The sequence below is a fragment of the Lynx canadensis genome, chromosome F2 (genome assembly GCF_007474595.2).
Source record: "Lynx canadensis isolate LIC74 chromosome F2, mLynCan4.pri.v2, whole genome shotgun sequence".
Lineage (NCBI taxonomy): Eukaryota > Metazoa > Chordata > Mammalia > Carnivora > Felidae > Lynx > Lynx canadensis.
This window is the reverse complement of record NC_044320.2, coordinates 19,958,477-19,976,885: the sequence shown is the minus strand read 5'-3', so window position 1 is coordinate 19,976,885 and position 18,409 is coordinate 19,958,477. Positions and strand designations below refer to the sequence as shown.

At 42.7% G+C, this 18,409-nt stretch overlaps 1 protein-coding gene across 1 annotated transcript; it reads left to right on the top strand.

The window, feature by feature from the left end:
- Positions 1-1,174: 1,174 nt before the first annotated feature.
- CCN3 (cellular communication network factor 3) lies at positions 1,175-9,210 on the top strand. Its single transcript, XM_030304389.2, has 5 exons — positions 1,175-1,331; positions 1,459-1,684; positions 2,720-2,971; positions 4,181-4,395; positions 7,709-9,210. Exons 1-5 carry the CDS (start codon positions 1,260-1,262, stop codon positions 8,003-8,005), a joined length of 1,062 nt encoding a protein of 353 aa, XP_030160249.1. The 5' UTR covers positions 1,175-1,259; the 3' UTR covers positions 8,006-9,210.
- Positions 9,211-18,409: the final 9,199 nt, after the last annotated feature.

Here is an 18,409-nt window from a genome sequence, read left to right as displayed (position 1 = left end):
CTGGGCATCATTATTCCCGAGGCAGCAGCCAAGCTGAAGTACAGGGGAGAAATTTTCTGTTACTCCATGGAGCAGTATCACCTTCGGAGCGGTCAAAACCGCTCTCCACCTCACGAGAGATGCCCAATGATGGAAATGGCACGGCGGCCCTTTTTTGAACGTGGGTAAGGGAGAGTGATGAGGGGGAGACCGGGTTTGCTGCAGGAGTCAGCCAAGTAAAGCAGCGACCGGCCTCACTCCTCACCTGATTCACTGACGTTTGGACAGTGGCTGAGCTGAACCTGCCTCGCCGACTCTCAACTTCTCTTGGATTTTGGCATGTGCTGATTCACATCAGGCATGACACGACAGGTGTTTCAAGGCTTTCTTCCACCAGGAAGAACGTTTGTATTTACCTCTTACATTTTTATGTTATTATGTTTTGCTTTTATTTCTTCTCAGCCTGCAGAAATCGTGAGTTTAAGAATGGGGGGCGGGGGGGGGGGGCGGCTGGGAATGATTAGAATCAAAGAAACTTTGCCATTTGGCCAAAAGTATCCCTCAACCCATAGCTGCGATGCTCTGCTTTGCTCTTTTTCTTCTCTTGCTTTCCCCTCCACTTTCTTGCTTCTCTCTTTCTGCTTCCCTCCCTTCTTTCCTCTCCTCCCCTTCTCTCAACACATTCAAAGAGTGCCCTAAACGGTGACAAACTTGCATGTGCTTCCCTTATGACTAAACCCCTGGGCCTCTCGCCAACCCCCCACAGATGGCCCCGAACTGCAGGCACCCCCGGAGGAGAGCCCCACGTGTGCTTGGAACGGCCAGCGCGCAGCGTGGTGGGGAGTGCCGGTGTCTCGGTCCTGGGGGAAGGCAAAGCGGCTTCCAGGAGGAAACGGGCGTTTCCTTCCCACGCGCTCGAGCGAGCCCTGGGTCCCGGCCCCGAGACTCCACCCTGCCCCTCCCGGCGCTTCGGGAAAAGCCAGTCGCCACACACAGGCACACGCAGGCCCCGGGGCCGCGCCCTAAGGAGAGCGGCACCCACGGCCAATTGCCATGGCAACCCCGGGGTTCGTTCCATTCCCCACCCAGCAGATCCCACCCCCCCCTCCCCTTGCCGGCCCTGCAGCCAACCCGCGCGAGCGCGTCCCGGGAACGCGCTATAAAACCTGCGCCGGTGCCGCCGGGGGACAGAGGCGGGCGCCGGACCTGCAGCGGGGCCAGCCGGGCCGATCTGGGGCGCCAAGTCTCGTCTCGTCAAAGCGGGAGGGAAAAGCCCGATCATGCAGAGTGTGCAGAGGCTGTCGAAGCGGTGCTTCTGCCTGGGCTTTCTGCTGCTCCACGTCCTGGGACAGGTGAGTGGCGCGCCCCTAAGCTGCGTCTGGTTACTTTGCCCTAATGAGTGGCCCGCGCCCGGTGACCGAGTGGCTCTGCCTTCGATCTTTCCTGCTGAGAGCTTTCTCCTCGTCCCGCCTGCACCAGGTCGCTGCGACCCAGCGCTGTCCCGCCCAGTGTCCCGTGCGGTGTCCCAAGACGCCGCCAACCTGCGCCCCCGGGGTGAGGGCCGTGCTCGACGACTGCTCCTGCTGTCTGGTGTGCGCCCGCCAGCGCGGCGAGAGCTGCTCGCTGCTGGAGCCTTGCGAGGAGAGCCGCGGCCTCTTCTGCGACCGCAGAGCGGACCCCAGCGCGGGAACCGGCATCTGCATGGGTAATCCGGCCCCCTGCGCCTCCGGCCCTCTGCTCCCGCAAGCTGCCTTTTCCTCTCCTCCTCTTCCCAGAGGGTGACGTGCAAATAATAATAATGGTGATGGTGCAGTAGGTGATGTTTGTGGAGCGCTTACGGTGCGCCAGGTATGGTCTGGGGCGGGGCGGGGTGCGGGTGCTTGCGGCTTTGGGGAGCCGCCAGAAGCCAGAGAGGAAACCTGCCCGCAAAGGTGAGAAGCATTCGTCACTTGCCTCTAGATAGAGGGGCAGCGGAGCAGAGTTTAGAGCCAGTGAAATCATTTCCTTTGGACATTTCCAAGGGGATGCTTGTGGGTGACGGGATTCTGGGATAACTCACATGCTCACAGTTCCCCAGCACGTTTGTTTTCACACCTGTAATGGTCCTGTTTGAGCTAAAACAGCCCCTGGTCTCCTGGGACCACTATGTAACCCCAGTTTGGACTGTGAATAAAATAAAATGCAGGCAACGGGCCAGTCCAGGCTGGTGAGACCGAATCGATGGGGGGTCATTTTTCCACGTGGTGCACCATTTAGTCTGAGGCTGCCTGCATCCCTCCAACCCCACAAGAGGGATTGGAATAGCCTTCTCCTCTCTTCTCTAAGCTGGTGATGATTTATTGTGCTGGAGTGCCAAGGAATCCCAGCACCCTTCCCGATTTGACCAGTTAACCTGTTTGGAGAATACGAAGTGTACTTTTGTCTTTTTAATTCTAACCTGCTGGAATAGGAGAGATCAAGGAGGTTCTAGCTAAATGACTTTATCATTGGGAGCAAGAGCTGTGGCACCTGGGGAGTGTCACTTCTTAGTTGTGCTCCTCTTTCTTCATCTGCAAAATAAGTGGCAGGATGAGATGGGTTTCTTCTTGCTCAGGGAGGCCTCCGGGAGAACATCTCTCTGCCAGAGATAGAGAAGAAACTAGGAAAAGAAGGACCCGAGGTTTGCATGTAGCTTTTCTAGCTGTGTTGTTGTTTATTCTCTCTGCCCTTCCCTCTGTGCCTTGCTCCCCTGATGCCCTAGCTGTAGAAGGAGACAACTGTGTGTTTGATGGGGTCATTTACCAAAGTGGAGAGACCTTTCAGCCAAGCTGCAAATACCAGTGCACCTGCAGAGACGGGCAGATTGGCTGTGTGCCCCGCTGCGAGGAAGACCTGCTCCTGCCCCAGCCTGACTGCCCAGCTCCCAGGAAAGTCGAAGTGCCCGGGGAGTGCTGTGAAAAGTGGATCTGTGACTCAAATGAGAAGGCGGAATTAGGAGGCCTTGCCCTTCCAGGTAAGATACTCAGGATACCTGATGGTGATCAGTGCCCAGGTTAAATGCAGGCAGGAGGCACGTATCCTCTTTGGGGATCTGCAACAAGAAACTGGCCTCAGTTTCTGCCCATTCGGTTGTGGATTCCAGATTGCCCACTGAGATCAAGCACATCACGTGTTGGAATCCTAGCCAAGTTGTTGAAGTATGCACACAGTTTCTCCTAAAGAGAACCTGCTGCATTCAGTGGTTCTTTTGAGCAAGGGGATTGATTTTGTCTTATTGGATGACTACTGTTTAGATTTTCATCTGCCCCCATCTGGCCCTTAAAAACATCACAATGATAAAAGTAAAAAATATAAATTATCACTCTTTTCTGGATTCTGTGTATTACCTTGGGCTCTCAAGTAGCATCCGTAAAGACTGCTACTTTTCCCTGAACTGGTATCACAGAGACATGTCACTTTTCCAGATGCTGGTGGAAGGGTGAAGGGTCTTTGTTTTGCTTTTCTTTTTGTTTTATCGTATAAAGGAAATTGTTTTTTGAAAAGAAAAATTCAAGAGTCAGGAGAGACTATTTTAGAAGCCATTAATCACCCAGATTATTTATACTGGCAGTACATGGAGCTTTACAGTTTTTCTGAGGTCAGAAATGATCAACCATGACCTACAGATAGGAAAACTGCCATGTAGAAGAGAGAGCCCCAAGCCATACATGTTAAGTGTTGGGACAGAACTTTTTGTAATCAAAGTCCAAGTGTCTATATCCCATAATCCAAACAACCAGTTTTACCAGTCTAGAGCAAAGTATTTCAAAGTATTGCCTTGAGTTGAGAGGTTCTAATTGCTCATCTAATTAAAATTCCATCATGATCCTTTTTCTGTACAAAATCGCACGTTGAAAACGCTACAGTTTATGGAATGGCTGTTGATGCTATACTGTTCTACATTCTTGAGACTACCAGGCTTCTTTAAGACAGCGTCTCCCAAGCTTCTTAAGGACAATTCAACAGTCCTTCTTCAAAGCTTTCTTAAAGGCCTACACTGTGCTGGTATTGTGCTACCTCTTTAGGGTTTATAAATACAGAGATCCAGTTCTGGCCCCTGAAAGCACCTGAGTTTAGTAGGTACAGAATTGAATGAACCCTCTTTCCAATGATGGTTGAAAGGACCACTCAGCAATCCCCATGGTTTACTCAATATGGCCACCTTGATTTGTACATCCCATAGCCTACAGGACAGAAGCCACTGTAGGTGTTGCAGTCTCCGACTCTAGCATCAACTGCATTGAGCAGACCACGGAGTGGAGCGCATGCTCCAAGAGCTGTGGCATGGGTTTTTCCACCCGGGTCACCAACCGGAATCCACAGTGTGAGATGGTGAAGCAGACTCGCCTCTGCATGGTGCGGCCCTGTGAACAAGAACACAAGCAACCGACAGATAAGGTAGGAGCCCGGAGGCAGCCAGAGGAGGTCATGTTGCCTGATGGGCGTCTGGGCTCTAGACAGTCACTGTGACACTGTGATACTTGTTGACTCGGAGGTCAGCTGTAGCTGGGAGTGAGCCCCAGAGGAAAGGCAGAGAGGTTCCTGAAATGAGTGAGTTTACCTTCTTTTTCTTCCTTCTCTTTAATGTATTGAAATATCCCAAGCAACTCACAGCCGGTCCACAGGTAAAGAGGGTGGAGCCCTAGTTGAGAATGATCTGGCAAATCTCACTGCATTCCTGGAGAAAAACTGGCGGCTCAGTTGCCAAGCACAGTTGATTTGAGAGAAGTGATTTCTGACCTCAGTTTTCTTCACCCCTTTAGGCTTGATCTGCAGGAAGCACAGGATAGAAACCATGTCTTCCTTACTCAGCCCTCAGTCCCCAACATCCTACCTGTACATATTGTGTGCTTGATACACAGTCGTGGACGAATAAATGAATGGGTGTCTGGGAATTATTTTCAGTATTTTAAAAAGTCTAGTGGGAATAGTGTATTTGCCAGCATAAGGCGATATGTGCCAAATAAAATAGCACATTTCTTCCCTTTTTTGCTGGAATTATATCAACTCAGTATGTTAACACGGAGTATAAGGCATGTGGATCAGAAGCTCTGATTGGTTCCTGATGACATCACACGCCTTGTTACCAGAGCGCTAGATCAGATAAATTCAATACCCAAATTGAACCATTAGTTGGAAATTTGTACAAACTTAAGGCTAAAATAAAACAGTTTCTAGCAATGAAAGATTTACATATCTCCACACTGAGACAATATCATCGAATGCCTAAGGGTGCAACCCTGGAGCCAGACAGCCTAAAACCCTGGCTTACTCCATGAACTAGCTGTGGAATCTGGGTCCATTTTCTTAACCTCTAAGCCTCAATTCCTTCCCCCATATAATGGGACCGTCGACAGTACCTACCTCAAAGTTGTCATGAAGATTAAGTAGAATGAATTTGCAAAGTGTCTGGGCATAGATTACTCTGTTAACATTAGGCCTCATTTCCGTTTGTTGTTAAAATGAGAGTCTCTAGTGGTCATATTAGTTAAATAGCTACTTAGCTATATGACTTGGAAGTCCATCCTAATTTATGTTTCTTCCACCAATTTTGAAATAACACCTAGAAGCATCTTATCTCTAAGGTAAGCTAGAAGCTGCACCTTCCTACACTTAGGGGAATTCTATTTATTTAGTTGTTTATTTATTTATTTATGTAATGTGTATTTATTTTTGAGAGACACACACACACAGTGAGAGTGGGGGAGGGGCAGAGAGAGGGAGACACAGAATCCAAGTAGGCTCAAGCTAGAGCCTGATGCGGGGCTCAAACTCACGAACCATGAGATCATGACCTGAGCTGAAGTTGGACATTTAACCAACTGAGCCACTTAATTATTTTTTTTATTAAAATTTTTTTTTATATTTTTATTTATTTTTGAGAGAGAGATAGTGTATGAGCAGGGGAGGGGCAGAGAAAGAGGGAGACACAGAATCTGAAGCAGGCTCCAGGCTCTGAGCTGTCAGCACAGAGCCTGATGCAGGGCTCAAACTCATGAACCAAGAGATCATGACCTGAGCTGATGTCAGACGCTTAACCAACTGAGCCACACAGGTGCCCCACACACTTAGGGAATTCTAACATACCTACTGCACAGTTATGTAGATTCACCCACAAAGCCACCTTTGTCTCTCTTTATGTCTCTGTTCCCCTCTCTTGTCTCTCTGCTTCTCTCTCTCTCTCTCTCTCACACACACACACACACACACACACACACATATCCACACACTCAGATGTTACTGATCTTGTACCCTTTTTTGTGGACATTAGCAAGAATATATGCTACACATTAAATATGAAAAGGTAAGAAACAAGAGACCCTTACTATTGTCAAGGACACACTTGCTTCTTTATTAAATAAGGCATTTCCATGTCATGCCTCTAAAATTTTGCTTTTTCTATTGTTTCCCCAAAATTTATATTTTTAATGTAACTTGCACCCAGTTTAATATTAGTTAGTATTATATTTGAGATACATACATTTCATAAAGATTTCAAAATTTATTTGGAATCTAGGGAAATACTAGCATAATAATCATTACTTCCTAACACCAAGAGATGTTTCAGTGTGCTTCTCAAAGACCAGCAGCAGCATCTAAGAACTCGTTAGAAGTGCAAATTACTGGGGCTCACATCAGACCGATTGAATCGGAAACCATGGATCTAAGGCCCAATAATCTATGTTTTAGCAAACCTTCTAGAAGATTCTGATGTACAATAAAATTTGAGAGCCACTGATTTAAGAGAATCCCAAGCCTCAGCACTCCATAGCTGTGGGCTCTGCCTAAGAAGGTGAAAAGCAGAAGAGAATTGTGGTGAATTAGTATGTGAAGAAATCTAAGTGGAAAATAACCATAAAGTCAATGTTGTCCTGAATTATAAATATGGGGGGATCCTTATCAACCATTGCTAATGGCATATTGAATAAATTCTCCACTTACCTTGACTTCATGGAAAATAACCTTAATATCTCATTGTCTTAGACATTCCTGAGGCTATAGTATATTAGAAAGATTGGGCTTGTGTCATTCATTCATTCACTAACTAGATATTTCTGGTGATGTTAACCCTGTGAGACTCCATTTACTCATCTGTGAAACGTGGGTAGTTGTCCCTTATGTGAATAACAGATCCTTGTAGGGGTGAATGTTGTTAATAAGGTTAAGTGAGTTAATGCTGAAAAGTATTTGAAACATTAGAAGGCATGCAATGTTGCCAGGTATATTTCCTTTCTCTTTATAACACCTAAGAATGCATTGGATAAAAAAACATCAAAGACTGTTTCAGTGCCTTGAAAAAATAGCTTTCTTTACCCTATATACACATTTACCCTCATGCTTATCAGCACAAGGTCAAAAGATGGTTGTGTACGATTAGGCCAGGTTTTCACATTCTAGGCAGGAAAGAAAATGAATCCAGGAAGTAGTAAAGAACTGTACCTGTCTGAAAGGCAAAGGGTTTCCAAGAATTCCTTGGTTTATGTATCATTGGCCAGAACTTTAGCACAAAGCCATTTCAAGCTCCCAAATACTCTGGGGAAGCAAATACTTTTACCTGACCAGATTGTCCAAACAAAACTAATGTATGTCAGCAAAGAAGAAAGCACAATGGATATTGGGTAGGCAACTAGCAATTTATTCCGTATCCCTAAAATGGTCCCACAGAGGAATGGTAGCCATTCCATGAATTGCTCCTTTTCTTCTTTCTTAGAAAGGTAAGAAGTGTCTTCGTACCACAAAGTCACTCAAAGCCATCCACCTGCAGTTCAAGAACTGTACCAGCCTGCACACCTACAAGCCCAGGTACTGTGGGGTCTGCAGCGATGGCCGGTGCTGCACCCCCCATAACACCAAAACCATCCAGGTAGAGTTCCAGTGCTCCCCAGGGCAAATCATCAAGAAACCAGTGATGACCATCGGGACCTGCACCTGTCACAGCAACTGTCCTCATAACCACGAGGCCTTACTCCAAGAGTTAAAGCCAAACACCAGCAGAGGGGAAATGTAAGATGTGTTCCTTGAGGAGGATACCTACAGAGGCAAAGTGTAGCTACCCAACATCAAATGAATATAAGAAAAATTAGGAAGAATTATTACTTTACCCCTGAGTCCTATGTATTGCCTGTAGTCATATGAGGTCAGTTATATCTGTCTTGTTTTTTTAATGAAAGATCTGATTAACTGTAAACTTGAAATCAAGTTAAGCTCAGGATAGTACTTAGGGGTGATTTACTTTTCTGTGGTATTGGCTACAAATGAAAATTTCTATAAATGTAAGAAATCAGATACATGTTTTTACTGTGTAGATGATCACATTACACTCATCTTACTTTGTTATACACTAGTGGAATGTCAAGAAAATGTCACTGTCACAAATGTCAGTGATGTTTAATATCATACTGAACACGTTGTCATACAAATATCTTGGCATATATCTTTGACTTGACAGGCCTCTGTAGAGCGCTCTTTTTGAGCAGCTCAACTCTGAACTTCCAAGTTCAAGATCCGAGGACACGTGTAGCTGTTCAATTTGAAATCCAGAGACCATTAGTCTTCTGTTTCGTTGCATACTAGGAAGCAGACTGTATCTACAGGAATGGAATGTTTGTTAGTTAAGTGGACTGGTGCGATAAACTTGCTCCATTTCACACGAGTTGACTCCTTTCCAAAGAAAGAAGCCAACAGAAAACTCTGCTTGATGCAGAGGAGACCAGGCCGCTCAGCCCTTCCATTTCTACACGCTGGAGGCTGCTGGAGCTCCCCACTTTTTCATTCAGAAGAAGCAGAACATATCAGCAGAGACTTTCTCACCTTACTGATGAGGAAACCGGGCCCTCTGATGACTTTCAAATGTGCTGGTAGTAGATTTTGAAAAAGAAGAACAAAATCACCATGACCGTGGTGGTAAAATACCATAAATTTTATGGGAGTTCAGAATTATTGTAGACATGCCCAAAACTTATCCTTGGGCCCTAATTATGCAAACTCACAAACAAGATATATGTATACATATGTGTATCTAATTTGTCAAGCTATAAGATAGCCTGCAAACTTAAATGTATACATCCTTTTAATGTCACCATATGTGTTCAGCTTTTCTCTTTTAAAGTATTTATATGTAAATTATACATTTTTTAATATTCTTTTTACTTTCTCTATTTGTCAGACATCACTAAATAAACACGATTTTATCAGTGCGTGACTATGCCATTACTTATGGGCTTATGAGTTGTTCATTGAAAATATAAATAATGGATGGACCTAGAGAGCACAGTGCTAAGTGAAGTAACTCAGACAAAGACCAATGCCATATGATTTCACTCACATGTGGAATTTTGAGAACAAAACAAAGAAAAAAAGAGACAAACAAAAGAAGCCAGACTCTTAAATACAGAGAACACACTGGTGGTTGTCAGAGGGGATGTGAGTCCGGGGTTGGGTGAAATAGATAGAGGGGGGTAAGAGCACACTTCTCACGATGAACACTGAGTAATGTAACGAATTGTTGGCCCCTTATATTGTACACCTGAAACTAATATAACACTATATGTTCATTATACTTCAATATTAAAAGGAAAATATAAGTAAAATTAAAATTAACAAATTCAATCAGACACCAAGTGACAGCATCTATTGAAAGCAATGTAGCTATTTTTAGATGAGCTTGCAATGTCTTAGCAGCAGGGAAGCAAAAGACAGTTCTTGCTGAGTTAGGTGATCTCTATTGCTGAGGCCTCGGATATTCTCCACACTGTTTACTCAAGCCAACATCTTGAGCCCTAATATTTTTTTCTGGACAACCTGCTAGACACATCTGTGTATTAAAAATTAAACATGGATCAAACAAAACTTGCCTCTCTGGCTTCATTCTCTAGTCAAAGGGCTCTCCATCCTCCCAATTACCCAGCTTAAACCACCAGCATTATCTCGATCAACCTGCTCTTACCTTGTGCCCAGAAAAGCATATATCCAGGGGCAGTGCAAAGCCCAGCAGGGACCAGGGCTGCCATCTGGGCAGGGTGAGGGTCAGAGTTAATATAACCTTTATGTTAAAGTCCTGGTGGATGCAATGGGTCTATAGTTCTCTCATAATTAAAAAAAAAATCATATTCCCAACTTTACTTCCCCTTACCTGCAGCCTCCTTCCTTACCCATTTATCTAGGATGTTTCTATTTGTCCCTTAAGATAGATTGGAAAGCCAATTGGATTTCTAGAGTTTAGTCAAAGGAAATTATTGAGGATAGCTAACATTTACTGCACACTTACTTTGTGCTGAGCACTTACCTTCATTAACAGCCTTTAATTTCCCAGTGGCCCTGTGAAGTAGACACTCCTCCCCATGTTACACATGAGTAAACTCAAAAATTTTTAAACATATGGATCTAGAACTCAAACCAAAGTCCTTTTGTTTCTACTTTATCACATGGATCTGTCAAAGATTATCTATGAGGCTGCTCAGTCCAATATTGCCCATAATGGCAAGATGGGGACATCCAAAGGTCCAATGATGTAGATTTGTTTAGATAAATCCCGGTACAGCCATTATGATGAAGAACAAAGTTACCTTTAAAATGAAAATGTCAGAAAATACTTACGTCCCCAAAAAAGGTGTAGAACTATGAAACAAAGTGGGTTTTGTTCAAGAATATTTATGGACACAAATGTAAAGAGAACTAGAGACAATGGGCAGTAAAGCAGTATAGTGTTATGCCAAGTTGGGCCATTTTTTTTCCTTGTATTTTCTTTTTTTAACTGAAAACATACCTTTAAGAGCGGGGGGGGGGGGGGTCAGGTGGTGAGGGGGAAGGGCAAAGCTAAATTCAGAGATCCCTTCAAGCAAAGTTCCCCTCCTACCTCTACTCATTGAGTTGGCTGCCCTTTCCAGCATCTAAAACACTTGTTAGGGCATTCATTTTGTTCATTCAAAAAATACTTACTGACTGCTTCTGGGTGCCTAGCATTGTTTTAAGTTCTGGGAATATCGCCATCAGTAAAAGAAACAATAAAATAAACAAGTTATCTCTCCTCCCTGGAATTTCCATTCTCCCTGTTGGCACAAGCAGGCAAAAAGCAGTAAACGGTCAAAGAAGATGAGTATCAAATAGTGATAAATAAATCCTAGAAGATCATCAAAACAGGGTGAGCTAAGAATTTCTCAGTGGCCAATTTAGCTGGAGGTGGCAAGGAAGCTCTTTCTGAAGAGGTAACATTTCATCCTAGATCTGAATGACCAAGATTAGGAGAAAGAATCTGCAAGGCAGAAGTAACAGCTAGTGCAGAAAACCTAGTGTCAGGAATAAGCTTGTAGCTTCATTACAGAAGATCTGCATGGCTTGAGTGTGCAAGGGGAGATAGGAATGATGTAGGCTTCCCTCTACCATCATAATCTCCCAGTCTTTTACAACCAATTCTTTAAATTCCTTTACACTGAGCATCTTGAGGCCAGCATCTTAGTCTTCTTTGTATCTGCCCCAGTATCTGGCACACGGTAAGACTTCACTATATATCTATTAAATGAATGAATGAATGAATGAATGAACAAAAGGTAGAAATTTTTTTGAAATAAATGTTAGGCTTTTAAACTATCAATTTCATTATTACTATCACTTGGAGAGCAATCCCCCACTCTCTGACACACACAAGCACACATGCAGGCATGCAATCCTGAAATAACTGAAGACATTTGAAAAAATGTGATCTGATCTACAAATATCTGTTAAGTCCAGAATGTTCTAGTAATACAGCAAGGAAAGCAACATTTACTGAGCAGGGTTGAAGGCTGCAGAAAGAGTGCAGGTTTGGGAGCTGTTCAAGCCTGGGTTTGAATACCAGGCCTACTCTTTCCTAGCTGTGGGATATTGGACAACTTGTACATACTCTCTGAGCCTCAGTTTCCACACCTGTAAGAGGAGACCATAATATTGATTGAGTGGCCAACCACCCTTGTTTGTCCTGGACCAAGAGGGTTTCTGGGACTCAGGACTTTCGGCTGTAAGATCGGACAGTACCAGGCAAACCAGGTCACCCTTAGTAGCAACCACACACTGTTGTAAAATAATACACGTTCATAAGCACTTGACTGCGAGGCACATAGTAGGCCAGCAAATGACAGCTATTCTAATAGTAAGTATCCAGTGGAGCCAAGCTGTGTTCCTTATTCATTGCTTGTCATGTTCAGAGGTAGATACTACTGACCTCATTTTTACAGGGAAAGATGGAGAATATAAAGGAAGCTAATGACCTATTAAGGACACAGTAAATGAAGGAGATGGGGTTCAAAGTCAGGGTCTGCCTGAGCTCAGAGCCAAAGCTCTTTCCCTCTTCAGTGCCGCAGCCATGAGGCCAAGTATATTTTCAGCAACCAAAACAATTCCAGCAGTTTTCATTTTTGTGCTATTTTCCCAAACTATAAATGTTCTCTTTTAGAAACAGCATTGCAAAGTAGTGAGATTGTTGAGATCATTCTGTGAATGTGAAATTTTGAAAGCACTTAATTGCTGTTTAGTGATAAGGCACACTTCATTGAAAATTATTTGGAAATTTTTCTTTTACCACACAAGGGTTCAGTTCAAGAATGTGGCAAGGACGTTTTTGTACAAGGAAATAATTGGCCACAGACATATCTCTGCCTGATGAGATTATCAATAGAACTTTCCACAGAGATTTCTAGGAAGTACTGGATTTTTCTCCCAGGATCTTCCTGCAGGTACACATTGTCATCCTTCCACATGGCTTCGATCCAAAATGCTCAGTATCATAAGTCAAATTATCAAAACAGTATGTCCTTTTGGCTGTGTGCTATCAAGCCTAGTTTGAAGATTCATTATTATTGGAAATGTATTCATCTTAAGCACACTGCATGGCTCTTGCCGGCAGTGCTATGCTGTCTGGACCACAGAGGGTTCACCAAATTCAATTACCACTTCAATAACACTACTGGCACTTGCTGAACTCTGAATAATGATGAATTCTCTGCAGCCATCCAGCTGAGGACTGTGAATTACTGTTACATTAAGCCAGCTGTTCTGGGGATAATCAAGAGGTGCAAAGGGTAAGGATGTCAATGTTGTACCATTCTTCCTAAAGGATGTGTATCTCTCCTTAGGACAAGAAAAGGAAGGTCTGAATTTCAGCCCAGGGAGCTCTACAAAAGAATATACAGTTCCATTCAAATGGCAGTGTTTCACAGAACGAACTGTCTGCTGGCTCTACTGGAAGGATCCTGGAAATGAATATTTTATAATCCAAGAAGAGGACATTGCTTGGACTTCTATTTTATTAGCAAAATCTGAGAAGCGGGCTCTGCTTGTGGCAGAGGCTCAGAAGTCTGGAAGAGGTTACAGAGTTCTCTGTGTGGGTTAAATAAGGGTCAGTATGCTCCAAAGGGACCCAGATTTGTCCTGCTGAAGCAGGGCCACCCCCAAGATGCTCAGAGGACCTTGGCAGAGTTGATGCCAATAAATGCAAGTTCTAGTTCTAAAATTTCAGCCATGAGGATCTTCCCTGATACTTTGCAGAGCATCTCAGCCCCCAGAAAAAAAAAGGACAAAGACTACAAGGATCCTATTGGGTGGGCTCTGTCATCTCCCCAAACTCCATATCCTTGTTCAAGAATCTACTGTAAGTTCACCTTCTCTAAGACTTCTTGACTGGCACCCATTTGCCACCAGTGGAACTGACCACACCCTGCTTTGTGCTCAGCTGCTTCTTGTCACAATGACTACTGCGACAGCTAAAGCGCCCCGCCCCTGTTACCAGTTTTGAAGTCTGTCCCCCACTAGACTTTAAGCTCCAGGAGGGCAGGGACTTTGTCTGATTATCTCACCACTGCTTCACGCCTGTACTTCTCACACTTTTCTGTCACATGACTCCAAGCAGCAAAGCATAATGAACACCTACAGCAGAAATCCAGTATCTCAGGCCAAAGTTTCTATGGCACGCCACATTTTTCAATAAAAAATTCAGGTAAATCTTGACTTCTCTTTCATATATCCATGTTTGTTAAATATAAAAATAACATCTAAAATTTCTTTTTAAAAAAATTAATATTTATTTTTGAGAGACAGAGAGTGAATGGGGGAGGGCAAAGAGAGAGGGAGACACGGAATAGGAAGCAGGCTCTATGCTCTGAGCTATCAGCACAGAGCCCCATGCAGGGCTCAAACCCACAAATTGTGAGTTTGTAACCTGAGCCAAAGTCAGACACTTAACAGACTGAGACACACAGGCAACCCCAAAATATTTCTCTTTTTTTAAGTAGGTGCCACACCCAGTGTGGGGCTTGAACTCACTACCCTGAGATCAAGACCTGAGCTGAGATCAAGAGTCAGATGCTTAATAGACTGAGCCACCCAGGTACCCCTAACATCTAAAATCTCTAATTGGCTGGTGTATTTGACTTTTCCCACCCAAATCTTCAAGTAGAATTGATGTCCCAGAATGATGCACAATGTCTACCCTGAAGCTTCGTATCTCCTTGTGTACCTCACATAGTCAAATTAGCAGTAATAACAATAATTTCAACTTTATCTTATTTTAGATGATGTCAATTGTAAAATGTACCATTAATTTGTGTATCAAAAAGAAATAACAACTATGATAATTTACCTAGGACACACCATCAATTGTGAGATTTATCTTACTTTCATAAATATGAAAATATTTTAAATGTTGATTTTAGAGTATATAAAATTTAGAAATTTTAAGGGAAAATTAGAGGAAAAAGAGAAATAATACTTACAAGATTATTAAGTGCCAGGCAATAGGCAAAGTGCTTTACATAGATTACTACATTTAGTTCTTATAAATATCCTATGAGTTGGGTACTACTATATCTCAAAATTACAGATGAGGAAAACAAAGCTTTGGGGAGATAGTTTATACAGGAACATAAATTTATTATACATCAAAGCCTGGATTCTGAATCAAGAATTTGTGCATTTAATCACTCTGTTATTGTCTACATTCTGAGTTACACATAGTCCAGTTGGGAAAGTAGGTAATACATGTTCAAGACAGTCAAATAGATGAAGGGCTACTACTAAGCTTGGAGAAATTGTCCTCTGAGTACTGGTCACCACCTAAGGAACTTCCCTAACAGGAGGCATGGGGGGTATGTGCAGCTCTTTGCCAAGAAAAACCATTGAATCTGGGTAATAATTCTGAGACCAAGAACTGTGAGGAATGTGGTCTTGAGCTTTTTACCAACCATTGGGATGAAAGCAAGTGTTCCTTCTTTTATGTCTTAATAAATTAAGTAATAAATCAATTCAACAAATATGGATTGATTACCTACCACATTCCAAGTAATGTGCTGGAACTGGGAAGCAGTGAACAAAGCAAATGCAGTGCTTGCCCTCACGAAGCTTATAGTCTGGAGTATTGTGTTAGTTTGTCCTTAGACCTCAGGTTTTCATATTAAATTATCAAGTCTTTCCAGCCTTTCCTCTTCTGCTTGTCATTTTGACTATTTTCATGAGAGTGGACTCTCTAGAGCTCAGTCCCATGTTGGGTGCCCCCAAATTCCAGAGAATTTCCAGAGAAAGTAGTGTCCCAAAACTAAGTCTGAAGCAGTTCAGACCTCTGTTCTTACATAAGCCAGTTTCACATCTGAAGGTCAGCTACTCACAGATATCTCTCTATAGCAACTATGGGAAAAGGGCATCTCTTAAGCCCAATAAGCACATATCTGGAAGATTTCAAGACAGTGATGTAGGAGTTTGTGAGGCCTCCCAGTAACCCCTCAATCATTAAGAGAACTATCTATCCTCCAAGCCTATGTTTAATAGTTTATTTAGAGGGATCATGTGTTCTTTTCTCCCTTTGGCATAAGGGCTCAAGTTTTTTTGTGTCCAGACTCTTCTTGTTGCTATATCATCTACCTGGATGTCCTTCTCCCATTAGCTTTACCTTTTGAAATCTTACCTATGATTCAAGGCCCATCACAAAATGCTATCTATTAAGTTTTACTTAATTTTCTCTTACCCAATCCTCCCTTACACCCTGCCATTGTTTTCACTGATTTTCTACCACTCTTTTAGTTTTGTGCCTTTCTCTTCTTTGGTGAGCAAATAGCTTTGAAAATGTCCAGAGAAGACATTTTATTGTATTCTGGGGGAAAGGAAGATAACATTATTTGGCTTGGATATTCCCTGAACTCTGCAGTCTCACTCTGAAATATATAATAACAGCCAGGACCCCTTGATTTTTGCTACAAGCCTTCACCCCACCCTGGATAGCTAGCTGTATGTAGCATGTTGTACATGGGCAGTAAGCCCAGAGGCAAATGTGCTTTTATTGGTTATATAGAGCTCTTCTAGGCAATTGGCCAAATTTTAACCTACTCAGGATTTGTGTATTTTATAGAACAAGACCTATGTAGGTGGTCTTTGCAATTTCAGATTCCCCTACTAGTTACATGATTTGGTTTTAAGGAATAGTTGATACATCACAACTCATGAGGAACCACCTAGAGGAATATTGAAAGGGTTCTGCTTTGTTTCCAAGCTTTTATGTTTGCCTCTCTCTCTCCAAATTACAAGTTTCTTGCTTTCTTTTCTTCAAAAGATTTTTGGAAAGTGCAGGCACTCTCTAGTCCATTGGTCCACTGGGGTGACATTAAGTTGTAACATTTCCTCCGTGGGCCACTGATGGCCTCTTTTCTAGGCTAAACTTTCAAATTGCCTTTATTGAGTTTACAAACCCATCTTTGGGATTACCTCTAAACATAAGAGGTGGAAAGCAAACACAGAATAAATCTCTACATAAGCACAACTAAGGAAAAGCCTTTATTCACCATAATAGAGTCCATTGAGCCACCTCAGCTCCATCTGAAATTATCATATGCATTATTATGGGTCATAGATAATACCTTATGGGCTATGTTTAACTCTCTTCACTCCTCCATGAAATACCAAGCAATAATTCTGCACAAGATGGGTACTCAATAAAATGTTGGATAAAACATAAAAGAATAAGTTGATGAAAAGATGGAAGTATGATTAGATAAAAAGAGTAGATGGGTGGATAAAGTTATTAATTGATGAGTAAACAAATAGAAATGGAATTTTATGACTGCCATTCCCTAATCCTTTAAAAAAAAACAGTTTACCTTTGTAAAACTGATACTAAAATTCTGGAAAGTTCCATCATCAATGATGTCAGGAATGTTTCCAACACACCTGCCCACACATACTGCCCTATGCTTCCTTTCCTGGTTCACAGCAACCCTCCTTTTATTTAAAAAAAAAAAAAAATTTAACGTTTATTTTTGAGACAGAGAGAGACAGAGCGTGAACAGGGGAGGGGCAGAGAGAGAGGGAGACACAGAATCTGAAACAGGCTCCAGGCTCTGAGCAGTTAGCACAGAGCCCGACGTGGGGCTCGAACTCACGGACTGTGAGATCATGACCTGAGCCGAAGTCGGACGTTTAACCGACCGAGCCACCCAGGCGCCCCAACCCACCTTTTAGTTATATGCCTTAGTTTGCACTGCTCCTGCTGATTCTTGCTCCCAGCCTTAACCTGGCCCATTTTCTGATATACGTCCTCCAATCATGCTCTCCCTAAATTTGTCCTTTCTGTCTCCTTGAGCCTGGCCAGAGAGTTTGGCCTTCCATCTCCCAAACTATCCATCAAGACGTATGAATTGGATAGCTTACTTAAACTGTTAGACTTAAAATGAGCACAGTTTTAAATAGTGTTGTTGATTCCCTTTGTCCTTGCCTGAATAACAAAAGACTCTAACATCATTGTGTATTAGAGATTCTTCTTCACCACCAGACACCCAATTTTTATCAGGATTAAGTCAATAGTGTTTTAAAGAAGGCAGTACTCTCTTCAGCTCTAGGGGGGAAATGTGTGTAAAAGTAATCTGTAAATTCTAAATTCCCACTTGGAGTAAGCTATTATTAGGGGTCATTAGCTGTCTATATAACTCTAAGACATTTGAGTATAAATTCAAATTTTTCATCATCCAGATGCTTGTATTTGAAAAAGCCCATTTGACATGCTAGTCCCAACCCTCTGGATGATTAATGGAGCAATAAGGAGGAAAAGTCAATGTTTGTCATCTTGTAGACATTTTCCCTATAAAGTTCAAGTATCTTAACTGTGCTGCAGAGAAGGAAATATTATAGCTAGGTTTTAAAATTTTTGACCATATGCAAAAATGGTCAAGCAATGTGAGTCATTTGGCTAAAAGAATAAATGGCCACTAGCAGACAAAACAATTACCTTGGTTTTGGATATGTTTCTGTACTTTGCAGACGATCATATCAAATGTTTTAGAGTGCAACGCCTATTACAAATATTTTTCATGATGGTAAGAAGATGATGTGTCACAAATAATACCTCTCTATCTTGATTCAATTTAACAAGACAATGTTTACTAAGCAACCAGTTAGATAAGAT